General features: G+C 43.1%; 1 protein-coding gene across 9 annotated transcripts in view; it reads right to left on the bottom strand.

Moving 5' to 3' along the window:
- The window catches only part of LOC119965174 (E3 ubiquitin/ISG15 ligase TRIM25-like), a 161,701-nt gene that overhangs the window by 82,162 nt on the left and 65,551 nt on the right, over positions 1-13,988 (bottom strand). For all 9 annotated transcript variants that reach the window (XM_038795570.1, XM_038795568.1, XM_038795565.1 and 6 more), the window contains 3 exons: positions 12,791-13,024; positions 5,294-5,316; positions 1,197-1,333 (listed from right to left, as the gene is read on the bottom strand). In XM_038795570.1, the coding sequence (XP_038651498.1) occupies positions 1,197-1,333; positions 5,294-5,316; positions 12,791-13,024 (394 nt within the window). The remainder of the gene's footprint in view (positions 1-1,196; positions 1,334-5,293; positions 5,317-12,790; positions 13,025-13,988) is intronic.

The raw sequence follows: 13,988 nt of genomic DNA on the forward strand, positions 1-13,988 counted from the left end.
TCCATGCAATTTCATGCTCCCCCAGCCTCAAAACCTGGCGAGGGAGGCGGGGGACGGGGGGCAGGAAAATTCTACCCCTAGAAACTGTTTTGAGTAAAATCAATTATTTTGAACAATAAGTACTTCCCTTGTCTTTCCTCTTGCTTTCAATATTAAAGATCAGATAATCGATTCACTGGTTGTATTTTTCTCACAATAATTACTTTTCCTGAGGCAATTTGCTTTTTATTACAAGGCACTTGTGTTTTATTTGTGTTTAAATTTGATACCATTGCTAACTTCATTGTTCTGCTCTTGCCTTTCCTCTTTTAAGACTGTTGAATTCTTAAGGGCCACATTACACACAACTACAGGATTATTATCGTATGCCTTTTTCCACCTCCTTATGGATTATGCAATCCTCCATAAAACACAGGATTGGTCTTATTCTACAAATAAAAAAATAAAAACGCATTTCATATATCTACCTGCAACTCCCACACAATAACTACTTGTCTTTTATTGGACAATCTGGATATCTTGCCACCTAGAATTTCTTCCTGCCTTTTTCGTTTTCATCTTCCACAAAAGTGTCCTTCAATTTGCCATCTTCTAAAGTATCAACTCCACTATTTGAAAACCAATAAATTATTTCTGTTATTTTCCCCCACCTATATTATTTTTCAGATGACTGAAATGCCTTATCAGCTACAGAAGTTTCATTCCTCACTATTCTAACATCCTATTGATTGATTCATCAATAAACGTTTATCTTCCCCGCACTCTCTAAATGGACTTTTGTAACGCACCTATTTCTCTATGATTTAAATGCATTAAAACACATTGTCCCTGGATTGATTTTCACTATATGCATCTATTCTGTTTTACATTTTGATTCGTTATTGCTTGCTGAATATCAATTAATGTATCTGCATTGCAGCTTTTTTGGTTCCTTTGTACAACAGTTTTTTTTTTTGAGTTCTCTTTATTTCATGTTTTTTAATCATTCTGTACTAAATCCTTTGTGATAATTTTATAAGATAATTTTTCTCCTTGTACATCTGTGCTATTCAAATTCGTTACACCTGTATGAGAGGTCATAAATTATATTTATTAAAATATACTTTCATTTCACACTTATACACAAACTACTCCCAAATACTTCTAGGATGTGGCTCACCTCGACAAACTTCAACTAACCAAAGCCAACTACTTACCAGGGTGGTCAAAAATTATCGTGTTTAACATCTCAAAGATTCTCTTTGTCTCTTGTTTGATGGTTGATATTGTGGTCTCATCAAGTTTCTTCCAGGACACCTTCAGTTTTTCTACTTCAGTATTGTTACTAGAAATCCTGAAATTGTTTTGCAGCAATTAGAATAAAATCAAATATTTCCAATTAGCATCACTTTTCCCTCAATCTCCAAAGTGCATTCTGTTTTGCTGTGTACAATATTGTCAAGCAAATTTCACTTTCACTTTTTTGTTTACAAAACATGCGATTTGATTTAATTTTTATATAAATTCCAAAAAGAAAGTGATATTGTTTTCATATTTATTCACTGAATCACCTAATTAATACAGATTATGTTGAAATACCTCTTTGTATTAATTAGACATAATGTTACTGTGACAAAAATGATGCACGATTGTTCCATCCCTTCTCTTTATCCACATGGAGAAAGGGTGTGGGAATGATTACATATGTCATCTAGAAAATGAACATTATAAATCTCACTTAATAAAAGATCGTTTCACTACAGAATTTGTGGATTGGCTGCAAAACAAAATGTTTAGCATTTGGCACATAGATTCAAATCTAGTCAGTCACGTTTGTTCTTCTATGCATTCATGAAATTTAGATTCATTACTGAATCAACTTTGACAAATAGAAACAGAAAATACTGGAAATACTGAGTTAGGCACCATTTGTGGAGGGAGAAACAGTTAGCATTTCAGCTTGGGCGAGGGGTAGGACTTTTCGGTCCCAACCACTGGTGGCTTCTGCCAGTCCCACCAAAGTCCAAAGACTTTTGGGTAACTCGCCGCATCCACCGTTGAGGAGCCTGCCACAGCCTGCAACCTCTGAACAACCCTTCGTCAAAACCAAGAAAAGTTAGAAATTTCATAGGTTTTAAATGAGTGAAAGGGGCAGAGGGTGGAATAAGAACAAAATGGAAAGTTTATAATAGAGCAGAAGATGAGGGATATAAAATTACATTAGAGTCGGTGCAGAGCCAAAAAAAAGAGTGGTGATCGAACAAATAGCAAAACATGTATCCGGGGGAGGTGAGAAAGACAGTATAATAAACAGCTGCTATCTGAAAACAAAAACAAGACAAATTAATAGGATTAAGACTAAAATGTGCAAATAATTGAAAGGAAACAATAAGACAGCAGAGCTTCTGCCACCTCCAGATCACAGAATTTCCCTTTTGTTTTTTTTACCAACCTCCCCCATTTCAGTTCATTAATACCGATCACATTTCTAACTTTTCCCAGTTCTGACAGAGCGTCATCTACTTGAAATGTTGGCGAAGATTCTCCGCCGCCTACTGTCAGTAGCAAAGATCCTGATGAGGTGGAGAATTGCACGTGAAGGGAGATAAACAGCGAAAACAAACAATCCAAACATTTGGCTGTGTGGAACCTATTACCCTGTTGATTAGAGCCTACTAAAAGCTTTTTCTCTTTGAAAGTGAATAGAAGCCTCACAGATCAATGGATCTCAAGGGGTTTAAAGCCTTATGATGTGTTTGGCCTTTCTGTGAAGTAACAGCTGCTGATTTCTACACTATTGCCTGAGGCAGCAAGTGTAAGGGACAGGTAAGTGAAAAAAAACAGCAAGTTTTCACTGTTTCTGCTCTTTCGCTTCCAGGCAGGGGTGCCTGATGGGGAGGGGGATCCCTGATATAGGGGAGTCTCTGATGGGGGAGTCCCTGATATGGGGATCCCTGATATGGGTGATTCTGATATGGGGGGTCTCTGATATGGGGGTCTCTGATATGGGGGGGCTCTGATATGGGGGGGCTCTGATATGGGGGGGGCTCTGATATGGGTGTCTCTGATATGGGGGGTCTCTGATATGGGGGGTCTCTGATATGAGGGGTCTCTGATATGAGGGGTCTCTGATATGAGGGGTCTCTGATATGAGGGGTCTCTGATATGGGGGTCTCTGATGGAGTCTGCTGGGGGGGGGGGGTGGCATCACTCTCATGTATGTGTGCAGTGGAGGGAGGGTGAGCTAGCACTTCCCATGGTGGTGAGGAGGGGAACCTGGAAAACCGATCTAGGTGGCAAAATCTGAGGTTGTGGGCCTGCCCGAATGGGTGGAGGGCCCAAGGCCTACAAAGTATTTTGCCAAGATGTTGGCGGCTGTTGGGGGAGGGGGAAGATCCCTCTCAGTACGAACTGGATCGGGCTCATAGGGCATGGATGCCTCAACAAAAGGCGAATGAGCCCCAAGAGCAGTGACGATTTGTTTCCGTAGGTACCTCATGAAGGAGAAGGTCCTGTAATGGGCAAAGCAGAAGCAGGTTGTGCAGTGGGCTGCAGCAGGTATATGCATATACCAGGACTTTACTGTGGAGTTGATGAGGAGGAGGGCAGCCTTCGGCCGAGTGAAGACGGCATTGTATAGCAGCAGGGTGCGGTTCAGCATAGTGTACCCAGTTAAGGTGAGGATGACCTGCAACTCTAAAGACTTTTATTTTGAGGCAGTGGAAGCGACGGAGGCATTTGTGAAGGCAGAAGGACTGGGGCAGAAGTGAGAAATGGGACTCAGGATTGGTCTTGAGCTGAGGGTAGGAGGGTGGAGGAGTGTATGTAGCTCTATTTTTCACTGCATGTTGTTATCTGTGCTAAATGAGTTGGCGTTGCCTATTTGGACAAGGTAAGAGCTGGGATTTTCTTTTGCAATGATGGTTCCTTGGGGTTTGCATGTTTACACTAGGGTTGTGTGTTGAAGGGAATTTCTTTATTTTCTTGGGACCGGGCAGGGGGGAGGGGTTTGGAGGGGAGTGAGACCTGGGCAGGGCCTTCACACTAGCTTGCTCAAGCTGCCCAGTGAGCGGGAGTGTAGTGGGGGGGGAGGGGCTGCACCATCAGAGCCTGGTAGAACAGATTTTGATGAGCCTAGGAGGTGTGAAAAGATAAGGGAGGGGACCAATACTGGGTGAGGTGTTTTTGCGAGGAAGTGGATGGGAGGATTCTGGGAGGGGGTAGGAGTTTGATGGTAACAATGGGGCAGAGGGGCCATATCCAGGGGCCTGGAGTTATGAGGATGGTGGATAGGAGGGGAGGGGGAGGGGGGGGGGGGGGGTGGGGGAAGAGCCCCCTGGTTAGGATAGTTACGTGAAAGGTGAGGGGTTTGTTGGAGGGAGGTTTTTCAGATTCATCTCGGGTGTAGTACTCGCAAACTTGAAACCAGGGCCCGAGAAGCCTTTTTCGGGGGTCAGACCGACTCGGGCGGCGGTCGGGGGCAGATATTAGCCTTTGCCTCGCTGATTGCCCGGAGGCGGGTCCTGTTGGGGTGGTGGTCAGCTTTTCCATCCTGTGACACAGCTTGGCGGGGGGGACCTACTTGAATTTCTTTGACTCTCGGGAAGGTGAGGTCTCAGCTGAAGGGGATGAAGGAAGGGTTTCACAATTCATGTGGGCTGTTTATCACACACTTCCGAGAATTGGTTGCCATTGAACATTAAGGAGGGGGAAAGGGGGGTTGCAATGTACACGGGGATGTTTTGGTCTGTATATTGAGCGGGGGGCGGTTTGTGTGTGGGGGATTGTTACTGTATTTGTTTTTGTTTGTTTTTTCTTTGGTTGTTTATTGATGAAAATGTTGAAAATTAAGAGAATAAGAAGATTTTTTTTAAAAATGGCAGCCCAATAACGTGAATCAAAATTAATCCCTCAAGCTTCCCGCAATGCATAAATTTGCATAGCAAGGGAGAGTGAAGTGCTCCTATGCGCCACTCCTCACGCCAACACAGACCAGGAGCGATTCTACCCCAGTTACAGACCATAGTCTCCCAAACAGATAATCCCAGATGTTAAAGCTGTTTCTCTCTCCACCTGCGGAGTACTTCTAGCATTTTCCGTTTTTATTCCCGATTTCCAGTATCTCCAGGATTTTGCTTTTGAGATCATCTTGTTTTTAAGGTCTTCACAATGTGTAATTTTTTCACTAGCAGGACCCTACCCATAATATTCTTTGGAAACCCTCGGATTAATCCTGCTCCCCTTGCCCCATAAATATAACTTGTCATTCATTAGCCCTTTTTTTGGTGCTTTCTAATATTAGCCAAAATCCTACCTTTCGTAAGTAGATTTGAAATCCTGCAAAAGATGTCAAAATAATTAAATGTAGATTAAAGCACATATTATAGATTATATCTTCCTCATTATTATACAACAGTGAAATTTAAGAAGTTGAGGACTTAATAACAAAATTTATCTATTACATTAAGATTGTTTAGAAACTCATGTTCATACTGTTATAAAATGGTGAATATATTATGGTACACATGTGAAAATGTCAATTATAGTTGTTAATGCAATAGGACTACTGAGACTGAAAGAAATAATGATTCGAGAAATCTAATGGACAACAGGAAACAAGTGGATGTGGTGTATCTGGATTTCCAAAAGGCATTCGACAAGGTGCCGCACAAAAGGCTGCTGCATAAGATAAAGGTGCATGATGTTACGGGTAATGTATTAGCATGGATAGAGGATTAGTTAATTGACAGAAAGCAAAGAGTGGGGATAAATGGCTGTTTCTCTGATTGGCGATCAGTGGTTGGTGGTGAGCCTCAGGGATCAATGTTGGGTCCGCAATTATTCACAAATTACACAGATGATCTGGAGTTGGGGACCAAGTTTAATGTGTCAAAGTTCGCAGATGACACTAAGATGAGTAGTAGAGCCAAGTGTGTAGAGGACACTGAAAGTCTTCAAAGGGGTATAGATAGTTTAAGTGAGTGGGCAAGGATCTGGCAGATGGAGTTCAATGTTGATAAATGTGAGTCACCCATTTTGGTAGGAATAACAGCAAAATGGACTATTATTGAAACGGTAAAAAATTGCAGCATGCTGCTGTACAGAAGGACCTGGGTGTCCTTGTGCATGAATCGCAAAAAGTTGGCTTGCTGCTGCAGCAGGTAATCAAGAAGGCAAATGGAACCATTGATAGAGGGATGGAGTTTAAAAGCAGGGAGGTTATGTTGCAGCTGTAAAGGGTGCTGGTGAGGCCACACCTGGAATACTATGTACAGTTTGGCTCTCCTTACTTTAGAAAAGATGTACTGGCACTGGAGGGGGTGCACAAGAGATTCACTAGGTTGATTCAAAGTTGAGAGGATTAATTTATGGGGAGAGATTAAGTAGACTGGGGCTATACTCGTTGGAATTTAGAAGAATAAGGGGGAATCTTACAGAAACATATAAAATTATGAAGGGAATAGATAGGATGGAAGCAGGGAGGTTGTTTCCACTGGCGGGTTAAACCAGAACTGGGGGGCATAGCCTCAAAATAAGGAGCAGCAGATTTAGGACTGAGTTGAGGAGGAACGTCTTCGCCCAAAGGGTTGTGAATCTGAGGAATTCCCAGCCCAGTGAAGCAGTTGAGGATACCTCATTGAATATTTTTAAGGCAAAGAGAGATAGATTTTTGAACAGTAAAGGAATTAAGGGTTATACTGAGTGGGCGGGTAAATGGAGCTGAGTCCACAAAAAGATCAGCCATGATCTTATTGAATGGCGGATCAGGCGGGAGGGGCCAGATGGCCTACACCTGCTCCTAGTTTTTATGTTCTTATGTTAATGGTTTATATGTTTTATAATATAAATTAGTTTTGGGCTATAAACTTAACCTGGGCAAGAGCAAGGCATTCCCGATGAACCCTGACGAGGGAGGGACAGAGCTGGAGGGACTACCATTAAATGAGCCCAAAACAAATTCCGCTACCTGTGGTTCCATTAAGCCCATGACTGGACATGGATTCACAAGTAGAATCTGTCCAGCCTGGCGGAGGAAGTTAAAAAGGGCCTGCAGAGATGGGATGCGCTTCCGCTTTCCCTGGCTGGGAGGGTGCAGACGATTAAAATGAACTTACTGCCGAGGTTCCTCTTCCTGTTTAGATCCATACCGATCTTCATCCCTAAGGCCTTTTTCCAGAAAGTGGACAAAATGATCACGCCTTTTGTGTGGGGGGGCAAGAACCCAAGAATCCCCAAGTCAATACTGCAAGGGAGGAAAAACATGGGCTGTCTGGCCCTACCAAATCTACCGTATTACCACTGGGCAGCCACAGCCAAGTGGGTGAGGGGATGGATACGAGAGCCAAACATGGAATGGGTAAGGCTGGAGGAGTCCACCTGCAAGGGAAAGACCCTCTGAGCCCTTGCCACGGCAGCACTCCCATCCCTCCCAACAAAAGACACTTCCTGCCAAGTGGTGGCGGCCACTCTGAAAACATGGAACTAAATGAGGCAGCATTTTTTATTAACCAGGTTGTTCCCATAGCCCTCCATCTGCGGCAACCACAGGTTCCCACCAGTCATGCTTCACGGGGGACGCTAACGGTCAGGGCCTTCTACCTAGGAGACAGACTCTCAACGTTGGATCTGGACCTACTGACAGGACAGGAACTCAGACACCTTCAAATTAAACACCTTCTCCACAAGGATACGGCAAGACACCCCAGGGCCCCAAAAGACACAGTACTGGGGGAACTAATAAACACTGACAGCAAGGAGGGGGGACAACTGTGGGAACATATATGAACGGTTATTGGTTAGGGCAAGGCTACCACTGGATGAATTCAGATGAAGATGGGAGGATGAATTGAGGACGGAAGTGAGTTGGAGACTATGGAGCGAAGCACTAAGAAGGGCCAACTCCACCTCCTCCTGCGCCAGGCTAAGCCTCATGCAGTTCAAATTGATGCACAGAGTGCTCACCTAACCAGAAGCCAAATGAGCAGGTTCTTCCCAGAGGTGAAGGACAAATGTGAACGGTGCAAGGGAGGCATGGCCAACCATGCCCACATGTTCTGGACCTGCCCCAGACTTGTCGGGTTCTGGACAGCCTTCTTCGAGGCAATGTCTAAGGTTGTGGAGGTGAGGGTGAAGCCGTACCCGAGAGTGCCAGTCTTTGGGGTATTAGACCAGCCAGAATGACATATGGGGAAGGGGGCTGATGCCCTTGCTTTTGCATCCCTAATTGCACGCCAGAGAATCCTGCTTGGCTGGCGATCAGCAGCACCAGCCACGGCTGCAGACCTCTCGGAATTCCTCCACCTGGAGAAGATCAAGAAAACCATCCTAGGGTCCAATGTAGGCTTCCACAAAGCATGGGGGCCATTCTTCAGCCTGTACCAAGACCGTTCGAGGCCAACAGTGATGAGGGAAAGAGGGGGGAAGGGAGGGAGAAACACACATACAAGAGAAAGAGGCGGAGGAAGGGAAGGGGAGAAGAGAACCCAAGGTGGCCACAGAGTAGAACACAGGGGGTAAAAGGAGAGGATGGGAGAGGCATGCCACCAATGACAAAAAACTAAGGACCCCAACAGAAAGAAACGGAATGCAGTATGTTGCGCCAAAGGCAGAAGGCATCGCTAAGAGAGATACTAAGCCACCAACAAAGGAAGGGGAGGGGAGGGGGGGGGGGGGGGGAGTGGCAGACAGGGAAACCACATGGAAAAAGCTATGTAAATAATAAACAAATTTATATGTACATATCAGACACACTTGAGCCGTTACTCTGTAAAAACTGGAAAATACCAATAAAAACACTTCCAAAATAAGTCCTTCGAGGACACTTTGAATACTAAGGAGAATTAAAGTGAGTTTTAGAGGGCTGTTGCAACCCTCTAATTTGGTTCCAAAAAGTAAGCAAACTTTTAAGATTTTGGAAGATAAGGGAACTCTTGGTGGTGGAATGTCAGGGGGTGGGGTAAAAAGAACTGCGTTACTGCATATTTAGTTCCCAACTATAGTGTTAAGTTAATTGCTTTGATTAATTTTCTTTTTTTCTAGGGCAGCATGGTGGCCTAGTGGTTAGCACAGCTGCCTCACGGCGCTGAGGTCCCAGGTTCGATCCCGGCTCTGGGTCACTGTCCGTGTGGAGTTTGCACATTCTCCTCGTGTCTGCGTGGGTTTCGCCCCCACAACCCAAAAAAGGGCAGAGTAGGTGGATTGGTCACACTAAATTGCCCCTTAATTGGAAAAAAATAATTGGGTACTCTAAAAAATAAAAATTTTCTTTTTTTCTTTGATATACAATAAAGTTTGCTTTTTTTAAAACTATGATTTTGTGGCCTCATTCTGTCAGTTAATTGCTGGGTGTTTAGATTTCTATAAATGTTAATTGTTGCTAACAGGAGCATGACAGTGGAAATGTCAATCACTACTTCAAACTAAAAGTTATGACTTCAAAGCGAAACTGTGTGAACCAGTTTATTTTATTTCCCCTTGAACAATGAACCCTCCGAAGAAAATATACTACCTCAAATCACCAATACCCTTCTTGGTCCCACCTGCTTCCCAGAAGCTGAGGAAAGTGAATTGTTTCCCAGTGATATTCCCCGGCCATTAGGAAGACTACATAAACATACAAAAATATCAGACTGGAAAAGACCAGCTGGCCAATATAGCCTGCCTCATATAGTTGTGACATTTTATGAATCAGATCCGGAGACCTTCCTACCCTCCAGTGGCATGTTGTCTCCTGGGAGAGGCAAACAGAAGACCAAAGCAAAAACTCAAGGCTAATTGGGAAATTTATTTTCTGATCCCTTCCAGAAATCCAGATTTGTCTAGGAAGACTATTCTTCACAGGTTGGAGTCGAACCTCACACAAAAGGAAGATAGTTGTGATTGTTGGAGGCTAATCATCTCAGCCTTAGACAGTTTCTCTGGGTAGCGTCCTAATCCAAACCATCTTCATTTGCTTCATCAATGGCCTTCCCTCTATCATAAGATCAGAAATGGATGCTCGCTGATCATTGCACAACGTTCGGTACCATTCAAAAGTCCTCAGATATTGAAGTAGCCCATGTCCGTTTGCAGCAAGACCTGGACAATATTGAAGCCTGGGTTGATAAGTGGCAACAAGCATTTATGCCACATGAGTACCAGACAATGACCATCTCCAGCAAGAATCTAAACATCTCCCATTGACATTTAACAGTATCACCATTGCTGATCTACCGCTATCAATATTCTGTGCTTACCATTGGTCAGAAACATAACCAGATAGCCATATAAATACCATTGTATCAAGACCAGGTCAGGGACTTGCAATTCTGTGACAATTAATTCACTTGTTGACTCCTCAAAATTTGTCCACTATCTACAAGGCACAAATCAGGAATGTGATGGAATACTCGTTACTTGCCTAGATGGAGTTCAGAACAAACAGCCTCCAGGACAAAGCAGTTCTCTTGTTCAGCATTCCATCAAGCACCTTAAACTCCTCCACCACTGACGCACAGGTATCAGTGTGCACCATTTACAAGGTGCACTGTAGCAACTCACCAAGGCTCTTTCAACAGCACCTCCCAAACCCACAACCTCTACCACCTCTACCAGAAGAACAAAAAACAAAGAAGAGCAGCAAATGCACAGGAACACCACCAAGTTTCCTTCCACACCATCCTGACTTGGAGCTACATCACCATTCATTCACTGTCATTGGGTAAAAATCCTGGAACCCCCTTTCCCAACAGCACCATGGTTGGATCTACACCAGGTGGACTGCAGCACTTCAAGAAGGTGGCACGCCATCAATCAGAAATGGACAACAAATGCTGGCCAGAGCAGTGACACTCACATTTCATGGAAAAATAAAAAAGAGATTGCCCATGATTTATGGTCATTGTTATCGACCTCTTCTTTACAATGTGATAACTATCCCACCGCTCATGAAGGTTTACAATAAATCAACAGATGAGAGAGTTCCAGTGGTAATTTTATTTACTAAAATCCCAGAAAGAGTTCAATTTCATTCTTCTCTTCAGGTCAAGAACTCAGTATAGCTTGGCATATACCTGAACCCCAAAACCTGCCCTGACCACAACCAAACCCCTAATCCCCTTCCCTCCAATCCCTGGCCTCCAATAGTTCTATGTGTGTATGGGTGGGGACAATCTCAGACTCCATGGATTACTGTTTTAATAGTGACCACCAATTTACCTACTTTATATTTATAGAAAATTATTTGTTAGATTGGATTTGTTTATTGCCACGTGTACCGAGGTACAGTGAATATTATTGTTCTGCGTACAGTCCAGACAGATCATTCCATACATGAAAAAAAATATAGGGCACACATAAATACACAATGTAAATATGTAGATGCCGGCATCGGGTGAAGCATACAGGAGTATAGTACTACTCAGTAGAGATGTGGGGCAAGACCAGATCAGTTCATAAGAGGGTCATTCAAGAGTCTGATATCAGCAAGGAAGAAGCTGTTTTTTAATCTGTTAGTGCATGTTCTCAGACTTTTGTATCTCCTGCCCGATGGAAGAAGTTGGAAGAGTGAGTAAGCTGTGTGGGTGGGGCCTTTGATTATGCTGCCCGCTTTCCCAAGGCAGTGGGAGGTGTAAACAGAGTCAATGGATGGGAGGCAGATTCTCGTGATGGACTGGGCTGTGTTCACAACTCTCTTTAATTCCTTGCCTTCTTGGGCCGAGCAGTTGCCATACCAGGCTGTGATGCAGCCAGATAGGATGCTTTCCATGGTGCATTTGTAAAAGTTGGTGAGAGTCAATGTGGAAATGCCAAATTTCCTTAATTTCCTGAGAGAGTATAGGTACTGTTGTGCTTTCTTGGTCATAGCGTCGATGTGGATGGGCCAGGACAGGTTGTTGGTGATGTGTACACCTCGGAATTTGAAGCTGTCAACCATCTCCACCCGACACACTTAATGTAGACAGAAATGTTTACGATACTTTGCTTCCTGAAGTCAAGGACCAGCTCCTTAGTTTTTCTGGCATTGAGGGAGAGATTGTTGTTGTTACGCCACTCCACTATGTTCTCTAAGTCAGGCTCTAGTTTTGAAACTTGATGATCTTATGATTTTTATGAGTTTATGGTTGTCATTTGTAAACTAATCTTTCAAAAAACCGAATTAAGCCACCACAGGGGAGGCACTGGCCTAGTGGTATTGTCACTGGTCGTACTGCAGCAACCCAGGTCCGAATCCCATGGCAGATGGTGAAATCATTGCCGCTGGTTGTAAAAACCCATCTGGTTCCCTAATGCCTTTTAGGGGAGGAAATCTGCCATCCTTATCTGATCTGGCCTACATGTGACCCCAGAGCCATATCAATATGGTTGACTCTGAAATGGCCCCTCAAGGGCAGTTAGGGGTGGGGAATAAATACTGGTCCACAACACATGAAAGAATGCATGCAGGATGTCGCAGACTGTTATGAATGTTTTAAACCGTGAAACCAAATAAATAGCAGGGTGCTGCCACATTGAAAAGTGTAAATCAGAAGAAAGATGATTCGATGAGACAAGGAAATGTGTTTTAAAAGCCTGAGGGTTGCAGAAGAAAAGTAAAAACTGAGGGAGGCAAAGAGTTTCTCAGCTTTGCTGTGTATGCACTTAAGTTGTCACTGTTTCCAATGAAAAGTATGTAAATTCCTGTTGTTCTTGGTTAACCATTGTGCTGAATTGAAAGAATATTGCGAAGTATCAGCATTGAAAAACCATCCAAAATAAAACTTCAAACAGCATAGGAAATGCACTTTATGAATACAATTATTTTTTTAAAAGTGAATAAAGTTGAATCAATTACCTTAATAAAGAACAATGGATCTTTCTGATTTTTCAGGTCTTGTACTTCCTGAATAAGATGAGTAATAACTTCTCTTTTAATTTCCAATTCTTGTATTTTCTTTAAGACTTTAGAAAGATTTATATTTTTTTCTGTTATAACAGTATCTAAAATTTGTTTCTCTTGCTTGGTCAGCAGCATTCTGATTTCTTGGAACAAGTCTGAAATTTGTTTTCTCAAAACAGCACTATCTTTCTGCAATGAAAGAAGGAGAATTCTCATTAAAGATTAAGGATTAAAATAACTGATTCTGGCATTAGGAGTAATGTCAATGAATGGACGGCAATACCTTCCTTTCTTCAAACCCGAGATTTAACAGCCATCGAACCCCGTAAGAAGATTGATTTTTTTTCTTGCCTCCATGTTACAAGTACATATACTGGAAATCTTTGTTGTGCAGAAAATCAAATGAAGTGATACTTCAAGCTAGACCAACGCAAATCCATTCATATTTTCTACTGTTAGCATGTAGGAATGTCAGAACATAAGAACGTGAGTAGATTATTTAGCCTGTCCCCTCTTCAATGAGATCATGGCTGATCTGTGACCGAATGCTACATACCCGCCCTTGTTCCATATCTTATGATGCTTTTGGTTAAAAGAAACGTTTTAATTTCAGAATTAACATTAACAATTGACCCAGCACTAACTGCTATTTCCAGAAGAAAGGTCCGACCTGTTATCACTATTGACATGTAGAAGTGTTTCCAATCAAAACTTGTGAAAGGTTCGGCTCTAATTTTTAGTGCACACTCTCTCGTCATAGGTGACCCAATCAGCAAGATCTTGAAAATTTTGATCAAATCAGCCCCATAATCTTCAAAATTTCAAGGAATAATAATCATCGCCTTTATTGTCACAAGTAGGCTTACATTAACACTGCAATGAAGTTACTTTGAAAACCCCAAGTCCCCACATTCCGGCGCCTGTTCGGGTACATGGAGGGAGAATTCATGATGTCCAAATTATCTAACAGCACATCTTTCGGGACTTGTGGGAGGAAACCGGAGCACCCGGAGGAAACCCACGCAGACACGGGGATAACGTGCAGACTCTGCACAGACAGTGACCAAGCCGGGAATCAAACCTGGAACCCTGGCGCTGTGAAGCAACAGTGCTAACCACTGTGTCATCGTGAATACAGCCTCAGTTGACCTTA

Source organism: Scyliorhinus canicula, chromosome 4 (genome assembly GCF_902713615.1).
Source record: "Scyliorhinus canicula chromosome 4, sScyCan1.1, whole genome shotgun sequence".
In the NCBI taxonomy this organism is placed as follows: domain Eukaryota; kingdom Metazoa; phylum Chordata; class Chondrichthyes; order Carcharhiniformes; family Scyliorhinidae; genus Scyliorhinus; species Scyliorhinus canicula.